The sequence below is a fragment of the Aspergillus uvarum genome (genome assembly GCF_003184745.1).
Source record: "Aspergillus uvarum CBS 121591 unplaced genomic scaffold BO82scaffold_100, whole genome shotgun sequence".
Taxonomy (NCBI): Eukaryota; Fungi; Ascomycota; class Eurotiomycetes; order Eurotiales; family Aspergillaceae; genus Aspergillus; species Aspergillus uvarum.
The window spans coordinates 48,132-64,685 of NW_020291397.1; the positions used below are offsets into that span (position 1 = coordinate 48,132).

Genomic DNA, 16,554 nt, shown 5'->3' on the forward strand with positions numbered 1-16,554 from the left:
GGGAAGTCAGAATCGCAAGCTCTATGATCTCTAGCTCATTTCGCTCTGAAAAGCTATTCTAAGCAACTAAGACAACATGGTCACTCAATACAGTGCATGTGTAAGGTGTAATGACAGGGTAGTCGAGAAATGTACAATAACAGGCCATACAGGTCAAGGTCATAAGGTGAAATTCATAAAACACAGGGTGAATGAAAAGAAAGAAAAAAATGGGGCAAAAACAACACAAAATTAGTGATCTGTGAAATACACACAGAAGAAGCGAAAAAAGAGTACTAATCCACCATGTCCAAAATCAGAGGGATTCGACGTGGATTTCATCATGGTACAATAAAGGCTAACTTCGTATCTGGCAGGAGAGCAAGGATAAGGATAAGCGAGCAAACAGAGAACCTCCCACACAAAATGAATGGTTTGTTTAGAAGCAATTGAGCGTGCTCTTCTTTTTCTTCTTGTTGAGCGCATTCATGCGCTCTTCAAGCTGCGCTCTGGCGGCTTCCGCCTCCCGCCGAGCGTTTCTCTCCTCCTCAACAGCTTGAAGCGAAAGACGCTGTGAGTTGCGTTCCTTACGCAAAGTCGTTAGTTCCTCTTCCAGTTGCCAGGCCTTCTTCTTCCAATTGTCGCAGTCGGTCTTGACCTTGTTACTCTGGGCTTCGAGATCGCCAAGGGCTTCTTCCAACGTGGCCGTAAGTTGTTTTTCGGCGTTCAAGTGTTTCTCGATGGTACGAATGCGCGCCTCTTGGTCCTCAACGATTTGCGTGCTGACTAACTCTTTGCTAGTATGTCGCGAGCTTGGCGGAGAAATGCTGCCAGTTCCGTTGGTGGCAGCTGCGATGTTGGGAAGTGGTGGCAGAGGAATGGCTGGAGGTGGAGAAGGAAGGGAGGCTGCCGAGGAGCTCTTGCGAAGGTTAGAAGTGATTGAGCTGCTGCGATCATGAGAGCTATCGTGATTCTTGAGTTGGAGCTCAAGCTGTTCAATCCGCAAACGGTATGTCTCAATCTCCTTCTCGTAAATATCGATCTTGACCTTGGCATCCTCCAAAGCTTGATCGCGCTCCTGCTGGATCACGGAAAGGCGGTTGTTGTGTTGATCGAAGCTGTTTGTGATCTGTTCCTCGAGCTCCTCAACAAGACGGACACTCCGCTCCTTTTCTTCTTGGACTTCTGCAAGAAGCGCCTCCTTCTTCTTCACCTGTTCTTCCTTCTGCAGAAGGGTATCTTCTAGAGTGGCCACCAGCAGAGCAAGCTCATTTACCTTGGCGTCTTTTGCCGCGTTAGTCCGAGTAAGCTCGTCGAGACGGCCAGCTTCACTGCTCTTGTCGTCCAATTGCTTGCGCAAATCATTATTCAAATCCATAAGCTCCGCATATTTGTCAGAGAAGTGCTGCTTCTGCATCAGAACATCCTGAATCTGGTCCGCGAGGTTGTCAGCCGTAACATCGGAATTCAACAATCGCGAAACCGATTGCATCAAGTTCGTCAAATCGTCGCGTGATGCCATGATCTCAGACCTTAGTTTTTCCAAGGCTTGTTCATGGTCGGTATTCATATCCGTGAAACGTGTCTCATACTCAGCCTGCGTGGCGGCTCTTGCGCGAGACTCCAACTCCTCCTTCTCTTGCCTGTGAGTCTCGTGCAAAGACTCAAGATCCTTCTTATAAGTTTCAGCAAATGATCTGTGGGTCTCAATCTCTTTCTCCAGTTCAGCCATGCGGGATTGATGCATCTCTGCCTCATTGCCATCGTTATCCTTAGCGGTCTGGAGGTCTGTCAACTGCTGCTGGGCTTCACCATATGATTTCTCGAGCAGCGCAATCTTCTCAAGATTGATGGTAGCTGTAGATTGGTGCTCCTCAATAACCCTCTTTAGGTTACTGACAGTTTCTTCTTGTTGCGCTCTTTCGCTTTCAAGCTCTCTTGCAGCAGCCTCTTTTGAAGCGGATGCCTCACCTGCAGCAGCTTGTTCGGTACGCATTGCGTCCAAAGAAGCCAGTGCAGTATCAAGCTCTGCTAAAGTCGCACTAAGCTGCTCTTCCGATGATTGTAGAGACTGAACAGCATTCTGATGTTTGTTCTTCCACTCGAAGAGTTCGCCGTTCAATGAATTGATCTTCCGATCTTGTTCCTCGGCACCGGCATCGTAAGCCTTGGCGGCTTCTTCTTGAGTTTTGAGGAGACCCTTGAGTTCTTCAATTTCCGACAGCAGCAACTTCTCCCTAGCTTCGTGCGCTTCTCTCATTTCGGTGATAATATTCTCTTGTTGAACAACTTGGTCACGCAGCTGAGACACGAGACCCATGTCCACCTGAGATGCACCACCCTGTAAGCTGGATCTCTCTCGAGTGAGTCCGGAGATGATCGTTGACTTCATTTCCATCTCCTTCTTGACACTTTGATTTTCAGCTTCAAGCGCTTGGATACGCTCCATGCGGTTATACAGTTCGTGCATAGCAGAATCGAGATGCACCTCAAAATTTTGCATTGTATCAGGACGAGACTCGAATTCCTCAGAGGCGATGTTACGTAGCGCGGCCAGAGATCTCTGTGCACGATCAACACTGCCAATCAGGCTCTGGCTTGTCTTACGTCTGATCACAGGGGACTTGAAGCCCGGTGTTGTTGGCGGCGATGACGACTTGGGTTTCTGCAGTTCGGCCTTGAGAGATTCAATGAGGCCAAGTGTTTGTTCATGTTCGGCTTGCAGCTGTGCATACTTCTGCGTCATGATGCTAACACCTTCTTGGTGCTCAGAGAGCAGACGGCGCATCTGCTCAACCTCCTGAGCTCTGGCTTCATCGGCCTCAGAGATACGAGCACTGTTTGGGACCTCCTGCTCAGTCAATTGCTCGTTTGTTTTAGATGGTTCGTGCGAAGCAGCAGGCTCCCCGGCCAAGGATAACTCCGATGAGAGTGATTGCGAGAAGGAACGTTGTGTTCCAACTTTCGACTCGGGGATCTTCGCATCGTCTAAAAAAGATACCGGACGTGAAGACGCAGAGGGTGATAGAAGGGTCTGTAGGTTCGATCCGGGATGGCGTGCTTCATCTGCAGCATCCTGTTGAAGCTCAGCAAGGGCCTTCATGGCAGCTTCGTACTTGGACTCGAGCAATTCGTAGTCGTTCAGAGTGGTCTCGTGCTGCAAACGCAAGTCGAAAAGCTCTTGTGTCACCGTCTCAAGTTTGTCGGCTACAACCTTCGACTGAGTAGGGCTGGGAGACCGGCTTTGCGTATCCGAAAGTTCAGGTTGAAGGTGGTTTGTTGCATTTTCCAAGGTCTTCAAGTCGCGCTCGTCTTCTTCAGCAACCGACTGCGCATCAATTTGAGTCTCATCCGCAAGTGTAGCCACTGGTTCGCTCAGTCCTTCATCAGATTCTGGGATAGCGGTTTCGGCAGCTTCAGTCAATACATCAAGCGAAGTTGCGCGCAAGCGTGGGTTGTAGGCGCTCTTGGTAGGAACACTGGAAACGTGCTCAATCTCATCACTAAGCTCTTCTTCCTTCTGGGTGCCGTTTTGTTGAACATGGTCGAGCTCAGAAAGAAGGTTATCTAGCTTCCCTAAGCTTCTCTGGCGCTCGACGACGTGCTCCAGTCGCTCCAGCTCTCTCTGCATCAGCTCCATGTCTTGATCCGCTTCTGCCAAGCGCTCTTCCAGAGTGGAAATGTATTCCTCACAGTTTGCTTCACTTTCACGAGCACGGCTAAGCTCTTTGCGCAACTCTGACACCATAGCCTCCTGCTTCTCTTCGCCTGATGATTGTCCATCGAGCTTTGATTCCAGTTCGTGCAGATACGCTTCTGTGCTACCCTCACGATCTAGAAGCTTCTGAATGCGTGACTGTAACTGTGAGTTAACAGTCTCAACATAGGCACATTTAGTTTCGCGTTCTAGGAGAGTGCTTTCCGTCGTGGAGAGAGATGACCTGGTGTTTGACAAAGAGGTTTCCAGGCTTTGTATAGTTTTCTCGTATTCGAGAACAACCTGCTCAATAGACTCTGCGAACGATTGAGACCTCTTGAGTCTCTCCACTGAGCTTTTGCCAACGGCACTAGCAATGTCGTTTGGATCTGTTTCAGCGCCTCTCTCAGAATCCCGGGCCAGCTCTGAGATAAGCTTGGCATGGCGCTGGCTGAGCGCATTGTAGCTCTCTTGAACATCCAGCAAATGGTTTTGAAGTTCAATTTCCCTCTCGTTCTGGCGCTCCGTTCGTTCAGCTGGGGCGACGCTTCGTCGGTCTGCCTCTTCTGCGTTTCGTAACTGTTGACGCAAAAATGCCACCTCCGCCTTCAGTCGCTCAATGACCGCATGCTTGTCGGAATCATCGTTGACTTGTTGGATGCGCGGTTTGCTCTGAATTGCTCTAGCTCGCTGCGCGTACTGGACAGTGTTGAGCGTTTCACTTAGGTGGAATTCTGGGGGAGTCACGCAGGCAATCATATATGTGTAGGCATTTCCACCGAGGGAGTCCTGGAGCAGCCGGGTAAGCTTCGAATCGCGGTAAGAAACGTGGGAACCCGCTTGGCGAGACGAAAGCTGAGAGATAACTTTGCCGAGTGCAGCAAGCCCGGCATTGATCGAGATACCTTCCTTAGCCCGTTCGCCCGACGCTCCGGTGTTCTTTAACCTCTCACTTCCTGCCAGATCGACAAAGTGAAGCTTGCTATCAACCGTAATGGCGTGATCTGACCCAGATGTCATATCTACCGGCATGGACATTCGTTTGTCTTTAGGTGGCACTATTCCATTCGAAGATTTCCGCTGAACCAGATTCAAGCTGAATACGGCGTGCGATCGTGAGGATTTTGCATTGATGGCAGTCGAGTCAGTCTGTCGGATCGAGGATCCGAAGCTCAAGGCGCCCATCAAATCTTCCACCGAATTGATATTGACCTGGTGTAAGCCAGTGAGGATAATACGGCCTTTGGCATCTTCACGGATAGTGACCGAGCTGCGATCACTGAAGGGCGTATTTTCAGGGAGGAGCAAGTCTCTCAATTGCTCATTATAGATCTAAGCAAGTCAGCGGGGCAGTACAGACTACTGATAGATGACCGAAGCTCTTACTTCAACGTAAGAGGCCTTGAGCTGCCAATTCTTCTCGATGCTCGCTTTTCCAAAACTAGAAGTGGATCCGACCGAGTAACGAGCTGGAGTCCGAAGACCGGATGAACTGTGACGGTTATGCTTGGGTGGGCCGTCTAGTTTCTCGAAAAGAAGTTGCGCGGCACGAGGAATGATTCCTGAGCTTGTCAGTATTTACCGCACCGTCCATTGCCAAAGCATGCGATACTCACCCATTGATTTCGGGTCGTGTTGTTCACTAGGTCCCGAGGTTCCCATAGTGTAAGACTTTCCCGCGCCCGACTGTCCATATGCCAGGATGGAGACATTGTAACCCTGCAAGAAAGAAGTCACACTGTCGCTTAGATAATCCCAGATCCCGTCCTGATCGACAGCTTCAGAGAACACGCGATCGAAAACGAACAGCTTGCGGCCCTGGGGAACATCTACTGCGAGACTGGTCGGGTTGATGACATGAACCATGGGCCGCTGGAAGCGTTGTGGAACTAGTTCATAGTTGGGGTCGTCTGGTTTCAAAGCAGGTCGGACACGGACGGCTATATTCGCGTCAGCATGCAGAACACGAGCGCGGAAATGCATCCTGGAGTTGGCTGCTTGGATGCGATCATTGCGATATGCCACAACGATCGCAGCACGGCAACAGACCCACGGGCTGCATGAGGGAGGGCAGATGAACGCACCGACTTTGACAGCCGTTTTTCCATCTTCATCCGAAGCTCGACTTCCTCCACCATGTTTACTGCTCATACTGAGGCGACTGTTGCTTCTTTGAGACCGCATGATGGCGCTAATTGGTCGTTGGGGCGCACTTGACGGTGATCCTGGCGGCGTGCCAGTCATGGCCTTTATAAGAGGATGATAATGTGATCGGTCGGGCAGACAAATCGAGGGTGTGTGATAACGTGTTACTTGTCGGTCATGGAACGAACAGAAGCGTCATCGGCGGTGATTCGCTGGTTGTTGAGGTCTGAGGGAGTATTAATTATTATTTTGGAGAGGAATCGCGTGAGTTGGCGGCCGGCGACAATCTGCGACATCAACAAATCCTCTCTGTGCAAGACTGCTGCAACAACAAATACCTGTTTCACGGGATATACACGTTAGAAAATCTCGGTTGGCGATAGGAGGGAAAATAAGACAACCAATTCCAACCGTGGGGCGGGCTGCAGTGGGAGTAAAGGAAGTGAGGGAACAAACAAATGCAAAGGAATGATTGCGGCCACTATTTCCAGCCCGAGCGCATACAGTGTGGCTGTTCCGAAAGAAGCAGACTGCTTTTGCGGGAGGGTGGCGGGAGGGGGAGGAGGAGGGGAGACAAGGAGTGACAGGTTTGAAGCTGCAGTGAAGAAGAAGAGGAGGAAGAAGAAGAAGAAGAATAAGGCAAACTCCTAGGGTGCCAAAAGACACCCAGGAAGGAAAAGATGTAGCAACACCTGGAGCGGAAACACTCCTGAATGACCGGTAAAGTTAATTGGTGGCATCAAGGTTGAAGCGAATTGGGGCTGGGGGAGGAGAGGAGGGGGGGGTTGGACCGAGTAAGAAAGTGGAGTGCGAGAAGGGTAAAGAGTCAGGAATCGTCACTAAATTCAAAAAGGAGGTTAGTAGGACACTACTGGGTATACTAACTTAGAGGGTTCATTTTCATGAACCGTGAACCGTGATTGATGTTGAAACAGTCTAGAAAAGAGGCAAAGGTAAAAATAGAGAGAAAAGAGAAGAGAGAAGAGGAAGAAGATCGAGAAGAATGAGAAAGGAGATCGGAGACTTGATGGCTGACGAAGGCCTGGCCTCCTCCTTCCTCCTTTGGAATGCTGGATATCCGTCAAGTTGTTATTGTTGTTATTACCTGCTGAATGGACGATGAGGATGATGACTATGATGATGATGATGGCATTAATGCACTCGGACCTTTTTTTTTTTTTTTTCGTCAGGTACGGTCGCTCAACACTCCATGAGTACTAGCTCTAAAGTTACGAGGCCAGGGGGAGAAAAACCCACACCAATCGAGGTCCAGAACATAGGGAAACCCGGGACTATCTTCATTTTTTGCAGGTGTCTATCGGTCTATCGCTTCGGGCTATCAATCTATCAAGCCAACACTGATGATGTCGACAGTACAGTGCAATACAGTACAAAGCACATCTCACATACTCTTTTTTTTTCGGGGATATTTAGACCAGTCCAATGACTCTTCCCAATTCATCCATTACAATCAATACTTTACATGTGCCGGATTGCCGACAACCGCAGTTCCACGGTTCGCGGCGGATGGAAATCCATTCAGGCACCCGACAGCCCGGTTTTAACAGATGGATAACGGGGAGTTGCGATGGAGCCTTTTGAGTCTATCCGACCCAATCGTTCTTGTTCCGGTCTTGCTTGATGTTTCAGGTTATAGAATGCGATGAACATATGACGACCATCGGTGCCTTCCACGTACTTCTCCGAATTTCAACGCACACAGAGACAGATCGACACAGATTACTACTTTCTCTTTTTGCGCCCAAGTAGAACCATCAAATGTCGACGCAAGGAAAAAGGATGGACGGGAAGACACCTTAAGACGAGTTCAGCTGCCACTGTAAACAACCTTATTCAATCTCCCTGTTGTACCATCGACCAGCTGCATGCGCCTGTCACACCATGTCAGTCCAGTGTCAAACTTCGACTCTAAGAATAAACTACTGGAGTCCACCGGATGCTGAAACACGCTGGCCCTGCGAAATCAGGAGCCACACGGAACCCGGTACTGACAGCAGATTTGTTTTTGTTTCTTACGCGCAACCCACGGCCAGCCACTAATCAAGCCGAAATGAAGAGCGACGGCCGACTAGAGGCTGCTGTGCCTATCTAGGCTGAGTTAAAATTGCACGGGCATGACCGCCCAGCACGCACATACCCTCTAATCATTTAAAGGAAGACGCTTGACTTCGACTGGCGCATCTGAAGGCCGCTGCTCTAAGGCTGCGGGTCAATCTCTCCCATAAATATGGTGCCTTGATGGAAGCACAAGGACGGACAACCCATGCCTGATTGGAGCAAAGCTGTCAACCGGCAAGTGGGACAGTAAGTTAGCCGCGGCTATCAGGCTAGGCAGTCAACGAAGTTAATGGACAGGCTCAGTGGACTGCGACATCATCAGCGTCATCTTAGCAAAATGAACTTACAAAATCTCTCTTAATTACATTTTGGTTCCTTCGTCCGAGATGGGACACCGTGGCGTGGTCAAATTTGACTGCAGCCACGCGGAATGCCAGTCGTCTATTAGGTGAGAATTGATTGGGACGGCTCAATGATAGCAATCCACATTGATTGACCAGGGTATGGCCCACCGAGTCGAAACCCCGACTCAATTCGAGAGACAGTCGGCCGGACGTGGGAAGGCGAACTGGAGCATGGATCATGGAGATTGCATTAGTTCCTCCCCACTTATCTATCGGCCAAGTAGTAGCAATCTATTCTGTTCTCTCTATCGACGACTGGCTAGGTTACCCCTTGTTGCATGATCAAATATCCTCTGCTTGTAGAACGCGATATTGGAACAATTATTAGGGGATTGTTAGGGATTCATAAGCAGGATTAGACTAAGCAGATACTTGGGCAGAGAAAGGAGGTAATTAATCTGTGCAATGTCACGTGTATGATAAATGTAATCTACAAGAGGGGACAGCCGGGCGGGAAGAGACTCTTTTGTTCAAATGCACGACTCCCAACAGCAAGAACAAATTACTCGTACGAGTCGATATAGAATCAAGGAATCAAGGAACTGAGAAGGCGAGAAGGCGACCCTTGATCCAAATTTAGGACAACTTCGATCCAACCGTTGACCGTTAAGCCCCTCCAGCCTTGCCAGATTATCAGCACGGGCACTTTTCAGATATTGCGATCTTGAAGGGGGGAGGAGGCAAATACTGACCCCAACCTCAGCCCAACCAAGGCGAACCAAGCCTTCGCAAGATCCGCTCTGCATTCCTCTGCTCCATCGCCTTTACTCAGGCATGGACTATCTCGAAGTCTGCTTCATCTTGACAGAGAATCACCGACAAAGGCATATTTCGTAGTTATGACCCCAAATCGCAGCGATCAGTGACAGCCCTCCGCTAGTACAGGACCGATCTCGCTTGAGTTTGACCTGACTTGGATTTGCCCCCCTGAACTTTCTCCGCGACCCTCTCTTGATCTGCCCAGCCGGCCGATCTTCGACCAGTCCGGCAATGGCCCAGAGCACCACTACGGGAAAAGATTGTCTCCGATCTGGAGAGGGGAGCATATCCACACGTGTCAGTGAGATGGTTTGGTTCCATGGGTTCTTGGGCTCTCCAGACGGGGGTGGTCCTTGTGTTTCAGCAACGTTCCCAACTCCACCTCGAGTTAAACAGATCCATTGACAACGCCGACGAACGCCCACATGCCACCAACATGAATTATAGCGAAGTCACAGGCTATCAACCGGCCTATACGTCTCACAGGCGATCGGTCACAGCATTCCATTCAAGCCCAATATCCCCATAATCCGAGATCTAGACCCTCATCTCTCTTAGAGCGCAACTACAAATATCGAACTGAGCCTCCCCGACCGATCAAGCCTGCAAGGATACATCTCGACCTTATAGATCCCATACCACCTAAAAAAAGCATTATACTTCCTTCCCGCTAGCCCGAAGTCTCCCTGCGCACGTCAACCATCCCCAGCGGACGGACGACCGGCAGCAAGGGCGGACCCAATTTTTTCTTCACCTAGAGCCAGAAACGAAAAACTCTATGCAAGGACGCATAAAACATATGAACTCCAGGGCTCTACGAGCAATTACGAGAAAGACTCTTGCGGAGCGCGCAGCCACAGGCAAAGATACAATACCATCAATAGCCACCTCGCGCCTTGCGAATGACCGTTGGACTGATCGCGCAAAATTGTTGAGGAAGTATACAGCCACATCGTCAGATCCGCCTGTCAGTCATGAAAAAATCCTCCTGCGATTGTCAGGGCGGTCTCTCGGCCTGGACCTGACCTTTTCCGATCAAGCAGTGGAGCTCCATCTTATCTACTGTCGTCATATGTGGCGTTTTGCCTTTTATGCAAGGGGCGATGTGATACATTGCTATCCGTATTATGGAGTCAACTTACTTATTCGTTCGATGTAGAGTCGACATGTCGAACTGGAATGTACACCCTACCGCGGATGTAGATTATTCACTCGCGCTGAAGTGGAAAAGGACTGCAGTCTTTAGTCATGGGGTTATTGGATTGATGTACTGAGTAAGCTTGAACAATGTGGAAGGCGGCTGAAAAAGGAAGCTCATCATGTGGACTCACCTCCTTAGACCCGACCTCGACAACGCGACTTGACCCAGACACTTCTTCTCGGATTCTATCTTCCTGCCTTTTGGTTGGCCTACACCCAAGCTAGTGATAACAGCAATGATACGAAACTCGAAAGTGTAGATATACTTCGCCTCCAGCTCAGATTAGATCTGCTTGGTCTCAGGCACGAGTCATCCTCGAAGCTAGCTTTTCCTCTCTGCCTCTCCACAACACCGGACCCCTCCGGTTAGTTATTGGCCTTGACAAGATCTTCTCTCGAGGATCTGGAGACTTCTAAGTGCCTAGGCTGGCGCTCATAGGATCAGGCAAGCTGGTCTTGAATATACTGCATAAATAGCAGGATAGGAGCCTAGCCTGATTCTCCGTCCCAGTGCATCTCGAGTCACCTCACACACCAACAGCAATACCCTCAACAGCTCCTTGCCGGTCTTCCTGTTTGTCAGCATCGATTCGCAGAAATGCCTTATCGACCTCCCTGTCCCAGTCACTCAGAGCCACAACCGTCCATTCCAGAGCGCCGACCAGATACAGCGCAATGCATTGCCCAATCCAGAGACCCTTGATCCCCCAGCCATGAAAGGCCAGCCAGATCCCCAACGGTAGAGCACCACCATAGTAACTGACCAGATTGACCAACGCGCCAACATGCTGCCGTCCCATGCCCCGAAGGCTCCCACCGCAGCTCCCATTCAGACCATCAGCGATCTGAAACAGCGCCACCCACGGCAGGACTTCGGCCGTAAGCTCCACGACCCTTGCATCAGAGTTGGCTATCTTTGCGAAATCGCGACGGGTGCCCATCAGCACAACCAGCACAATCCCTCCGAGCACCATGCTCAAACAAGCGGCGGCATTTGCTGCCCGGGACGCTCCCGCGGCATCTCGCGAGCCCAACAGATTCCCGATCCTCGAGGATGCGGCCACACCTACCCCAAAGGGAATCGTGTTGAGTACCTGATCCGCTGTCATGATGACACTTTGCGCGGCCAAGGGGATGGTCCCGAGTCGACCGGCGGCCAAGGCCACGATCTCAAAAGCCCACCACTCCGTGCCAATCTGCACGACCCCCAGGAGGGCCAAGCGCGCAAAGGTCCCCAGGTTCCGGAGTGCTTCGCACGACCAGCCACCCCAGCATTCGGACCCAGCAACGAAACGTGTATACAGAATCAGCAGCCCAAAAGACAGCCAGTACGAGATGCCTGTGGCGATCGGGGCACCCAACATCTCCAAACGAAGCGTGTAAGAGCAGAGGAAGTTTAGGAAGAGGTTAAACGGGACCGTGATCATCAAGACATATGTTCCCGGACGCATCAAGCCTACTCGATAGGTTAACCGCTATTTTCTTTATTGAGTGATATTAGAGTTCCACACTACCTTGCGCCTGAAGATACTTCTTCATCAACTCAAAGTATATATACCCCAGCCCGCCCGGAATCAAGCAAGTCAAGAACCGGGCACTATCCCTCGACAGCTGGGGCTGCTGCCCTAACAGGAGAAAGACGGGCTCTGAGCAAGCCCACAGCCCCGCAACCGGGAGGTAGAACAGGCCGAGGACGAGAAACCCGCGCTGCAACAGGATCCCCAGATCATGTTTGTTCGAGCTAGCGGTGAACGTCGACGATGCCAGCGTATCCAACGCCGTCGTGCCTCCGAGAGCGATCATCCATCCGGTGACTGCGGCGAACATGAACGAGAAAGCCGCCGTGGCGAGATTCTCGGGTGACGTGCGTCCCACAATCAGGATAGATGTCGCCTGCAGACTGTTCTGGAGCGCGTAGGCAAGGATCACGGGGATGGAGTCTTTCGCCAATCGAAAGACCTCGCCGAGGAAGGTGGGGACGTACCGTTCGTCCTGCTCGTGGGATGGGCATGCGGTGGGAGGGTTCGGGAGCAGAACAGAGGTCTCGTCGGGCTGCGGACGAGGATCACGGAAGAATTGATCATGATTACCAGATGATGCTTTGGAAGCGTTGCGCATGCTCGATTGCCGAAGCTTCGTCGAGCGAGAATCATCTTGGTGGTTTCCAGACATCGCATACAGTGGCAGTGCAGCCAGTATATAAGCTTCTAGAGATTTCGGAAGGATCGACTAGATGGCCTACACGAGCCGTGTAACCTCGTCAACCTTATTTTCTTGATGTAAAAGCGTGGATCTCACTGTCACTGCCAGGTATAAATTAAGTGATACGTTGCTCAAGGCAGGCAATGACGAGGTCGGAGGTTCATCTCATCCCCCAGGTCCTCTGAGAAGCTAGAAGCAAGGGATGTATGCGATGCAGCAACGACCCCTCCAACTGAACCTATCCCCAGAGCCTCGCCCATATAGACAAGACGAGCGAGATGGTCGAGAGACAAAACAGGCACGGGCGTGGCAGATCCCCAAAGTGTCTGTTACAAGAGGCGGGCGTGCAGTTAAGGCGATGACGCAGACTGAAACTCCCGGGGGTCGAGAGCTATTATCCCAAAGAGATGGTAGGATAAGCCTCGGAAATTTATGATCGAGTGAACGAGATGGCCTTTGACAGGCAGTAGCTCTGCTAGCCTGATCCTCACATGCTTTTTCTATGTCCCGTGACCGTTTACAGTTCTGGAGTCGCGATGTGTGGCTCCGGCGGCCCCCTCCTAAACAGTCCTGCTGGTTGAGATAGACTATACTTCCAAAGGCAAGTTGGTGAGAGCTTGCACTTTCAGTATACGATTTAGCAAGTCAAGTCATCGAGGAGAGACACGCTTAGAATGGCCTTGAGTGAAAGGATGTCTTCCATTGGTCCCTAAAATACTAGTGTACTGGTCTATCGATCTGAACAAAAAGTAAAATGGTAAGTGGCGATGTAAGAAACAACAAATATCAGTTCAAGTGATATGTATGACTTCGCCGGATGGTATCTATTGCAAACAGCCCGCTTGAAATCGACCAGCTCTGAGCTCAAGAGAAGAGAAACAAAGACGCCATTCGCATCCTATCAAAGGAAACATAAACCCAAAAATCAGGACTCCGGCTGATTCTGTCCCAAATGCGCCTCAATTGATTGGTCGTGCCTATGCATATTGAAAGAGAACGCCTGCAGGAATAGAGACATATAACGAGAAAATGTCGCAAGAGAAATAAGAGACGTGGAAATACCAGTAATGAGAAGAAGACAAGAAGAGAAAGGTAAAAAGTAGCCAAGGAGACTACTTTTTGCCGAACAACTTCACCCGATAGATACATGTGTTATCGGCCCCCCAGTTGTTCTTCGCGCGTATGACGACCTTATCCACGCGAATCTCTGGGTCATCGATCACAGCATCAAGGATGAAACGTTGCGCATGCTGATCCGAGTTGATATCGTAAGTCCATCTTCCGACACGATACCAAGCTGGCCCGAGCCACTCATCATACTGACCCCAGTAGGCTTCTTCCGATTCGCCGGGGTAGGCCAGCTGAAGTGCATGCATAACGGGCTCATGCAAGACGAAACGCTCATCATTGAACAAGTTGTCCTGCCCGGCAATATTTTTGGGGCGAGGCATCGGGTTGGCTTTGGCCGTGAGATAACTACCCCACGTCTGATCAGGATAAACCAAGGTGTCATTTTTAACGCGGCGAAATCGGACCCAGAGCTCCATGTCTCTGGGAGCAAGTCCAGGGTTCAGTGCCGCTGCTTTGGGTACATGCTCGACAACAATTTCTTCAGGGACGATTCGATAGCCAAGAAGAACACCAACTTGGGTCATCCCGTCGCGCAGGACGCTGCACCAGCAGTCTCCAATATCTTCCCACGCTGTCGCGACGGACAACGGGGGTTGCGGGCGGCGAAAATTCTCTTCCATAAAGTAACTGTACACTTTCCTCCTGAAACCGATCTGCTGCGTCACAGTTGGATTCGTTTTGTGAGGGTCAATTAAAATCCCAAGTGGTACAGCTAAGAAATTAGTTTTCGGAATGTACGTGCCAAGAAGTGTCCCAGTGGATACACCTTTTGTCGGCTGTGCTCGAAGATCGGCTTTGACTGTTTTAATGTCCCGCGATAGGGTTGATACCTGTGAGCCTAGTTTGGACATCTGTGCGCTGAGACTGCTGATCGCATCTAGGCCCGTCCCGTTCACTGGTCCATAATACCGGGGTTGACCGAATGGAATCATTCCGCCCAGGTATTTAGAACTAGTCAGGACCACTATCGCCAGTGCCAACAGCGCAATGATTCGACCGACAGTGGATAATTTCTCACGCGTAGAAGGCCCGACATCAGGCCATTCATTAAAAAGCGACGGCCGGTTGAGCGCTGGTTGTTCCCTAGCAGATCCCTCGTCTGTGTGAAAGTGAGGAATGAAAGTCTTGGTAGGGGCTGACGGTTGGGTCACAGGGGAGTCCTCCCTAAGAAACTCTGGTTGCGGTTCCCAATCGGGCTCCGGTGTAGTTTCCATCGCACCTTCTTCAAACACTGGCGAGAGAGAAGGCGACTTTGCGGGTGTTGGTGCCGTTGGTGGGAGCGACGCCTTTTTGGGCGTTGGTGCCTTCTGGGATAGCGGCGACTTTTTGGGAGTTGGAGCCTTCTGGGGTAGCGGCGACTTCTTGGGAGTTGGAGCCTGTGATGGTGCTCTCTGCGGCAACGATTGTGGAAGAGGTGAAGGTGACTTTGAGAGTGAGAGAGACCTCCAAGGCGATGATGATCTAGCAAGTGATGGTGATTTCGGAGGTGAAGGTGACTTCGACGGCGATGGAGATCTCTCCGGAGAAGGCGCCTTCTGGGCCACTACCGATTTCAGCGGGTGAAGTGGCTTCACAGGAGGTGATTTCAACGGTGATGACTTGTACTGAGAAAGTCTTGAGTCTGGTTCCTCCTCTTCGTGAATAGTCGATACATCTTTAACAAATGCCATTCCAGAGACCCGGCGAGGAGGTGCAGTTATATTTTTGCCATCCGACAATGTCCGCCGCAAGTCGTCGTCATGAATGTCTCGCTCGATCGAGTATGAGATTACGGACTCATTGTCAAGTCCAGACAAGCTGCTCAATGGCGGCTCGTCATGCGCTGGAACTCCCGAGCGCAACAAAGGCGAGGGGTATAGCTTATCAGCAGGTACATGGGGATATCTAGATTCTGGGACAGGGTCCAGTGCGGGACTTGAAGTGGTCGATATAGTATGCGGAATCGGAGGGGTAGGAGTAGCAGTAGACTGATCGTTTGGGTGGTAATCATTAATAGGACTGGGGGATCTTGTCGCATCACGGAGTGATTCGAGTAGTTGCGTTTGGTCAGGAGTTGGATCGCGGCGTGTTCTTCGGATCGATGACAAATTTGCCGACGAGGACCTGCGTCGGCGACTGCGATCCGCAGTCGTCGCACTTTCCCTTTGCTCCCGGTCTTTTGCATCCTCAATACCCTTCTCGATCTGGCCGGCCATTTCAACCAAATCCATATGAGGGTTGAGGACCAGCTGCCGGGGCAGGAGTGGCGTTTCAGCCGAGCCATATGCAAATGATTGTCTAGTAGGAAGGTTGGGCAAGGCTTGTGTTCGACTGTCCGATATCAACTGGTGTTGAAAGTATGAAAGAGCGCCCTCAGCGCGAGGCGTTGACCCGCTCTGCCTGACGGAACCGCGTCTGGGAGGCATCTTGATTAACCTCGAAAGACCGTATCAGGAATGTCTATGTTCTTAATAGTCAGAGTTAATTTCCTTCTGGAAGTGCATTGAGTTTGATTTGGATCCGTGCAATAGGCCAGGTCCGAAAAAGTGAGAGCGTCGCTTGTTTACTCACCCCGTAAATTCCGTGTCGAATCCAACTCTCCGCAACCTCGGAAGAAAAGTCGACGAATGCGCAGACAGCCGCGATGAGAACCGGAAAATGGAAATACAAAAAGTAAATTCAGTGCACAGATAAGAGTCTTTGCCGAGGGATAGTTTGAGTCATAAGTTTGCACAAGGTGAAAGATTCGAGCTGGGCTTGAGAAGATGCGGCGAGGACGACTTAAGGAAGCCCGAGGAATGGTTCGGAGAAAGGTGGGTGAGAACAAAGTGACCAAAGAGTCCTTTGTTCGGAGACAACCTATGTTGAATATAATCGAAGTAGATTTTGAGTGCCTTGCGACACAAAGAAAGCGATAAGTAGGCTTGTCCTGACAGCCTCAAGGAGATCGTTCTGTCCTCATCCGAGAAGAAGAGCCAG

At 50.7% G+C, this 16,554-nt stretch overlaps 3 protein-coding genes across 3 annotated transcripts; all 3 read right to left on the reverse strand.

Moving 5' to 3' along the window:
- Positions 1-13: 13 nt before the first annotated feature.
- BO82DRAFT_323042 (kinesin family protein) lies at positions 14-6,277 on the reverse strand. The gene is made up of 4 exons (XM_025632783.1): positions 5,761-6,277; positions 5,293-5,616; positions 5,063-5,238; positions 14-5,008 (listed from the first exon to the last, which is right to left on the reverse strand). Exons 1-4 carry the CDS (start codon positions 5,918-5,920, stop codon positions 419-421), a joined length of 5,250 nt encoding a protein of 1,749 aa, XP_025486116.1. The 5' UTR covers positions 5,921-6,277; the 3' UTR covers positions 14-418.
- A 4,229-nt stretch (positions 6,278-10,506) lies between these two features.
- On the reverse strand, positions 10,507-12,416 carry BO82DRAFT_408922 (MATE family efflux transporter; the record flags this gene model as incomplete). Its single annotated transcript, XM_025639710.1, has 3 exons — positions 10,507-11,719; positions 11,778-12,315; positions 12,354-12,416. 3 exons carry the CDS (start codon positions 12,414-12,416, stop codon positions 10,791-10,793), a joined length of 1,530 nt encoding a protein of 509 aa, XP_025486117.1. The 3' UTR covers positions 10,507-10,790.
- Positions 12,417-13,577: 1,161 nt separating this feature from the next.
- On the reverse strand, positions 13,578-16,001 carry BO82DRAFT_297532 (uncharacterized protein; the record flags this gene model as incomplete). The annotated part of the gene is made up of 3 exons (XM_025631951.1): positions 13,578-13,865; positions 13,968-14,985; positions 15,187-16,001. The coding sequence occupies 3 exons, from the start codon at positions 15,999-16,001 to the stop codon at positions 13,578-13,580; spliced, it is 2,121 nt and encodes a 706-aa protein (XP_025486118.1).
- Between the last annotated feature and the right edge of the window lie 553 nt (positions 16,002-16,554).

What these genes read in the sequence shown, in the direction of transcription:
- BO82DRAFT_323042 (XM_025632783.1), bottom strand. Translation starts at nt 5,920, where the DNA reads ATGACTGGCACGCCGCCAGGATCACCGTCAAGTGCGCCCCAACGACCA. An exon ending in ACACGACCCGAAATCAATGG is followed by an intron (nt 5,239 to 5,292) that starts GTGAGTATCGCA and finishes TGACAAGCTCAG; the next exon opens with GAATCATTCCTCGTGCCGCG. An exon ending in TCAAGGCCTCTTACGTTGAA is followed by an intron (nt 5,009 to 5,062) that starts GTAAGAGCTTCG and finishes TGACTTGCTTAG; the next exon opens with ATCTATAATGAGCAATTGAG.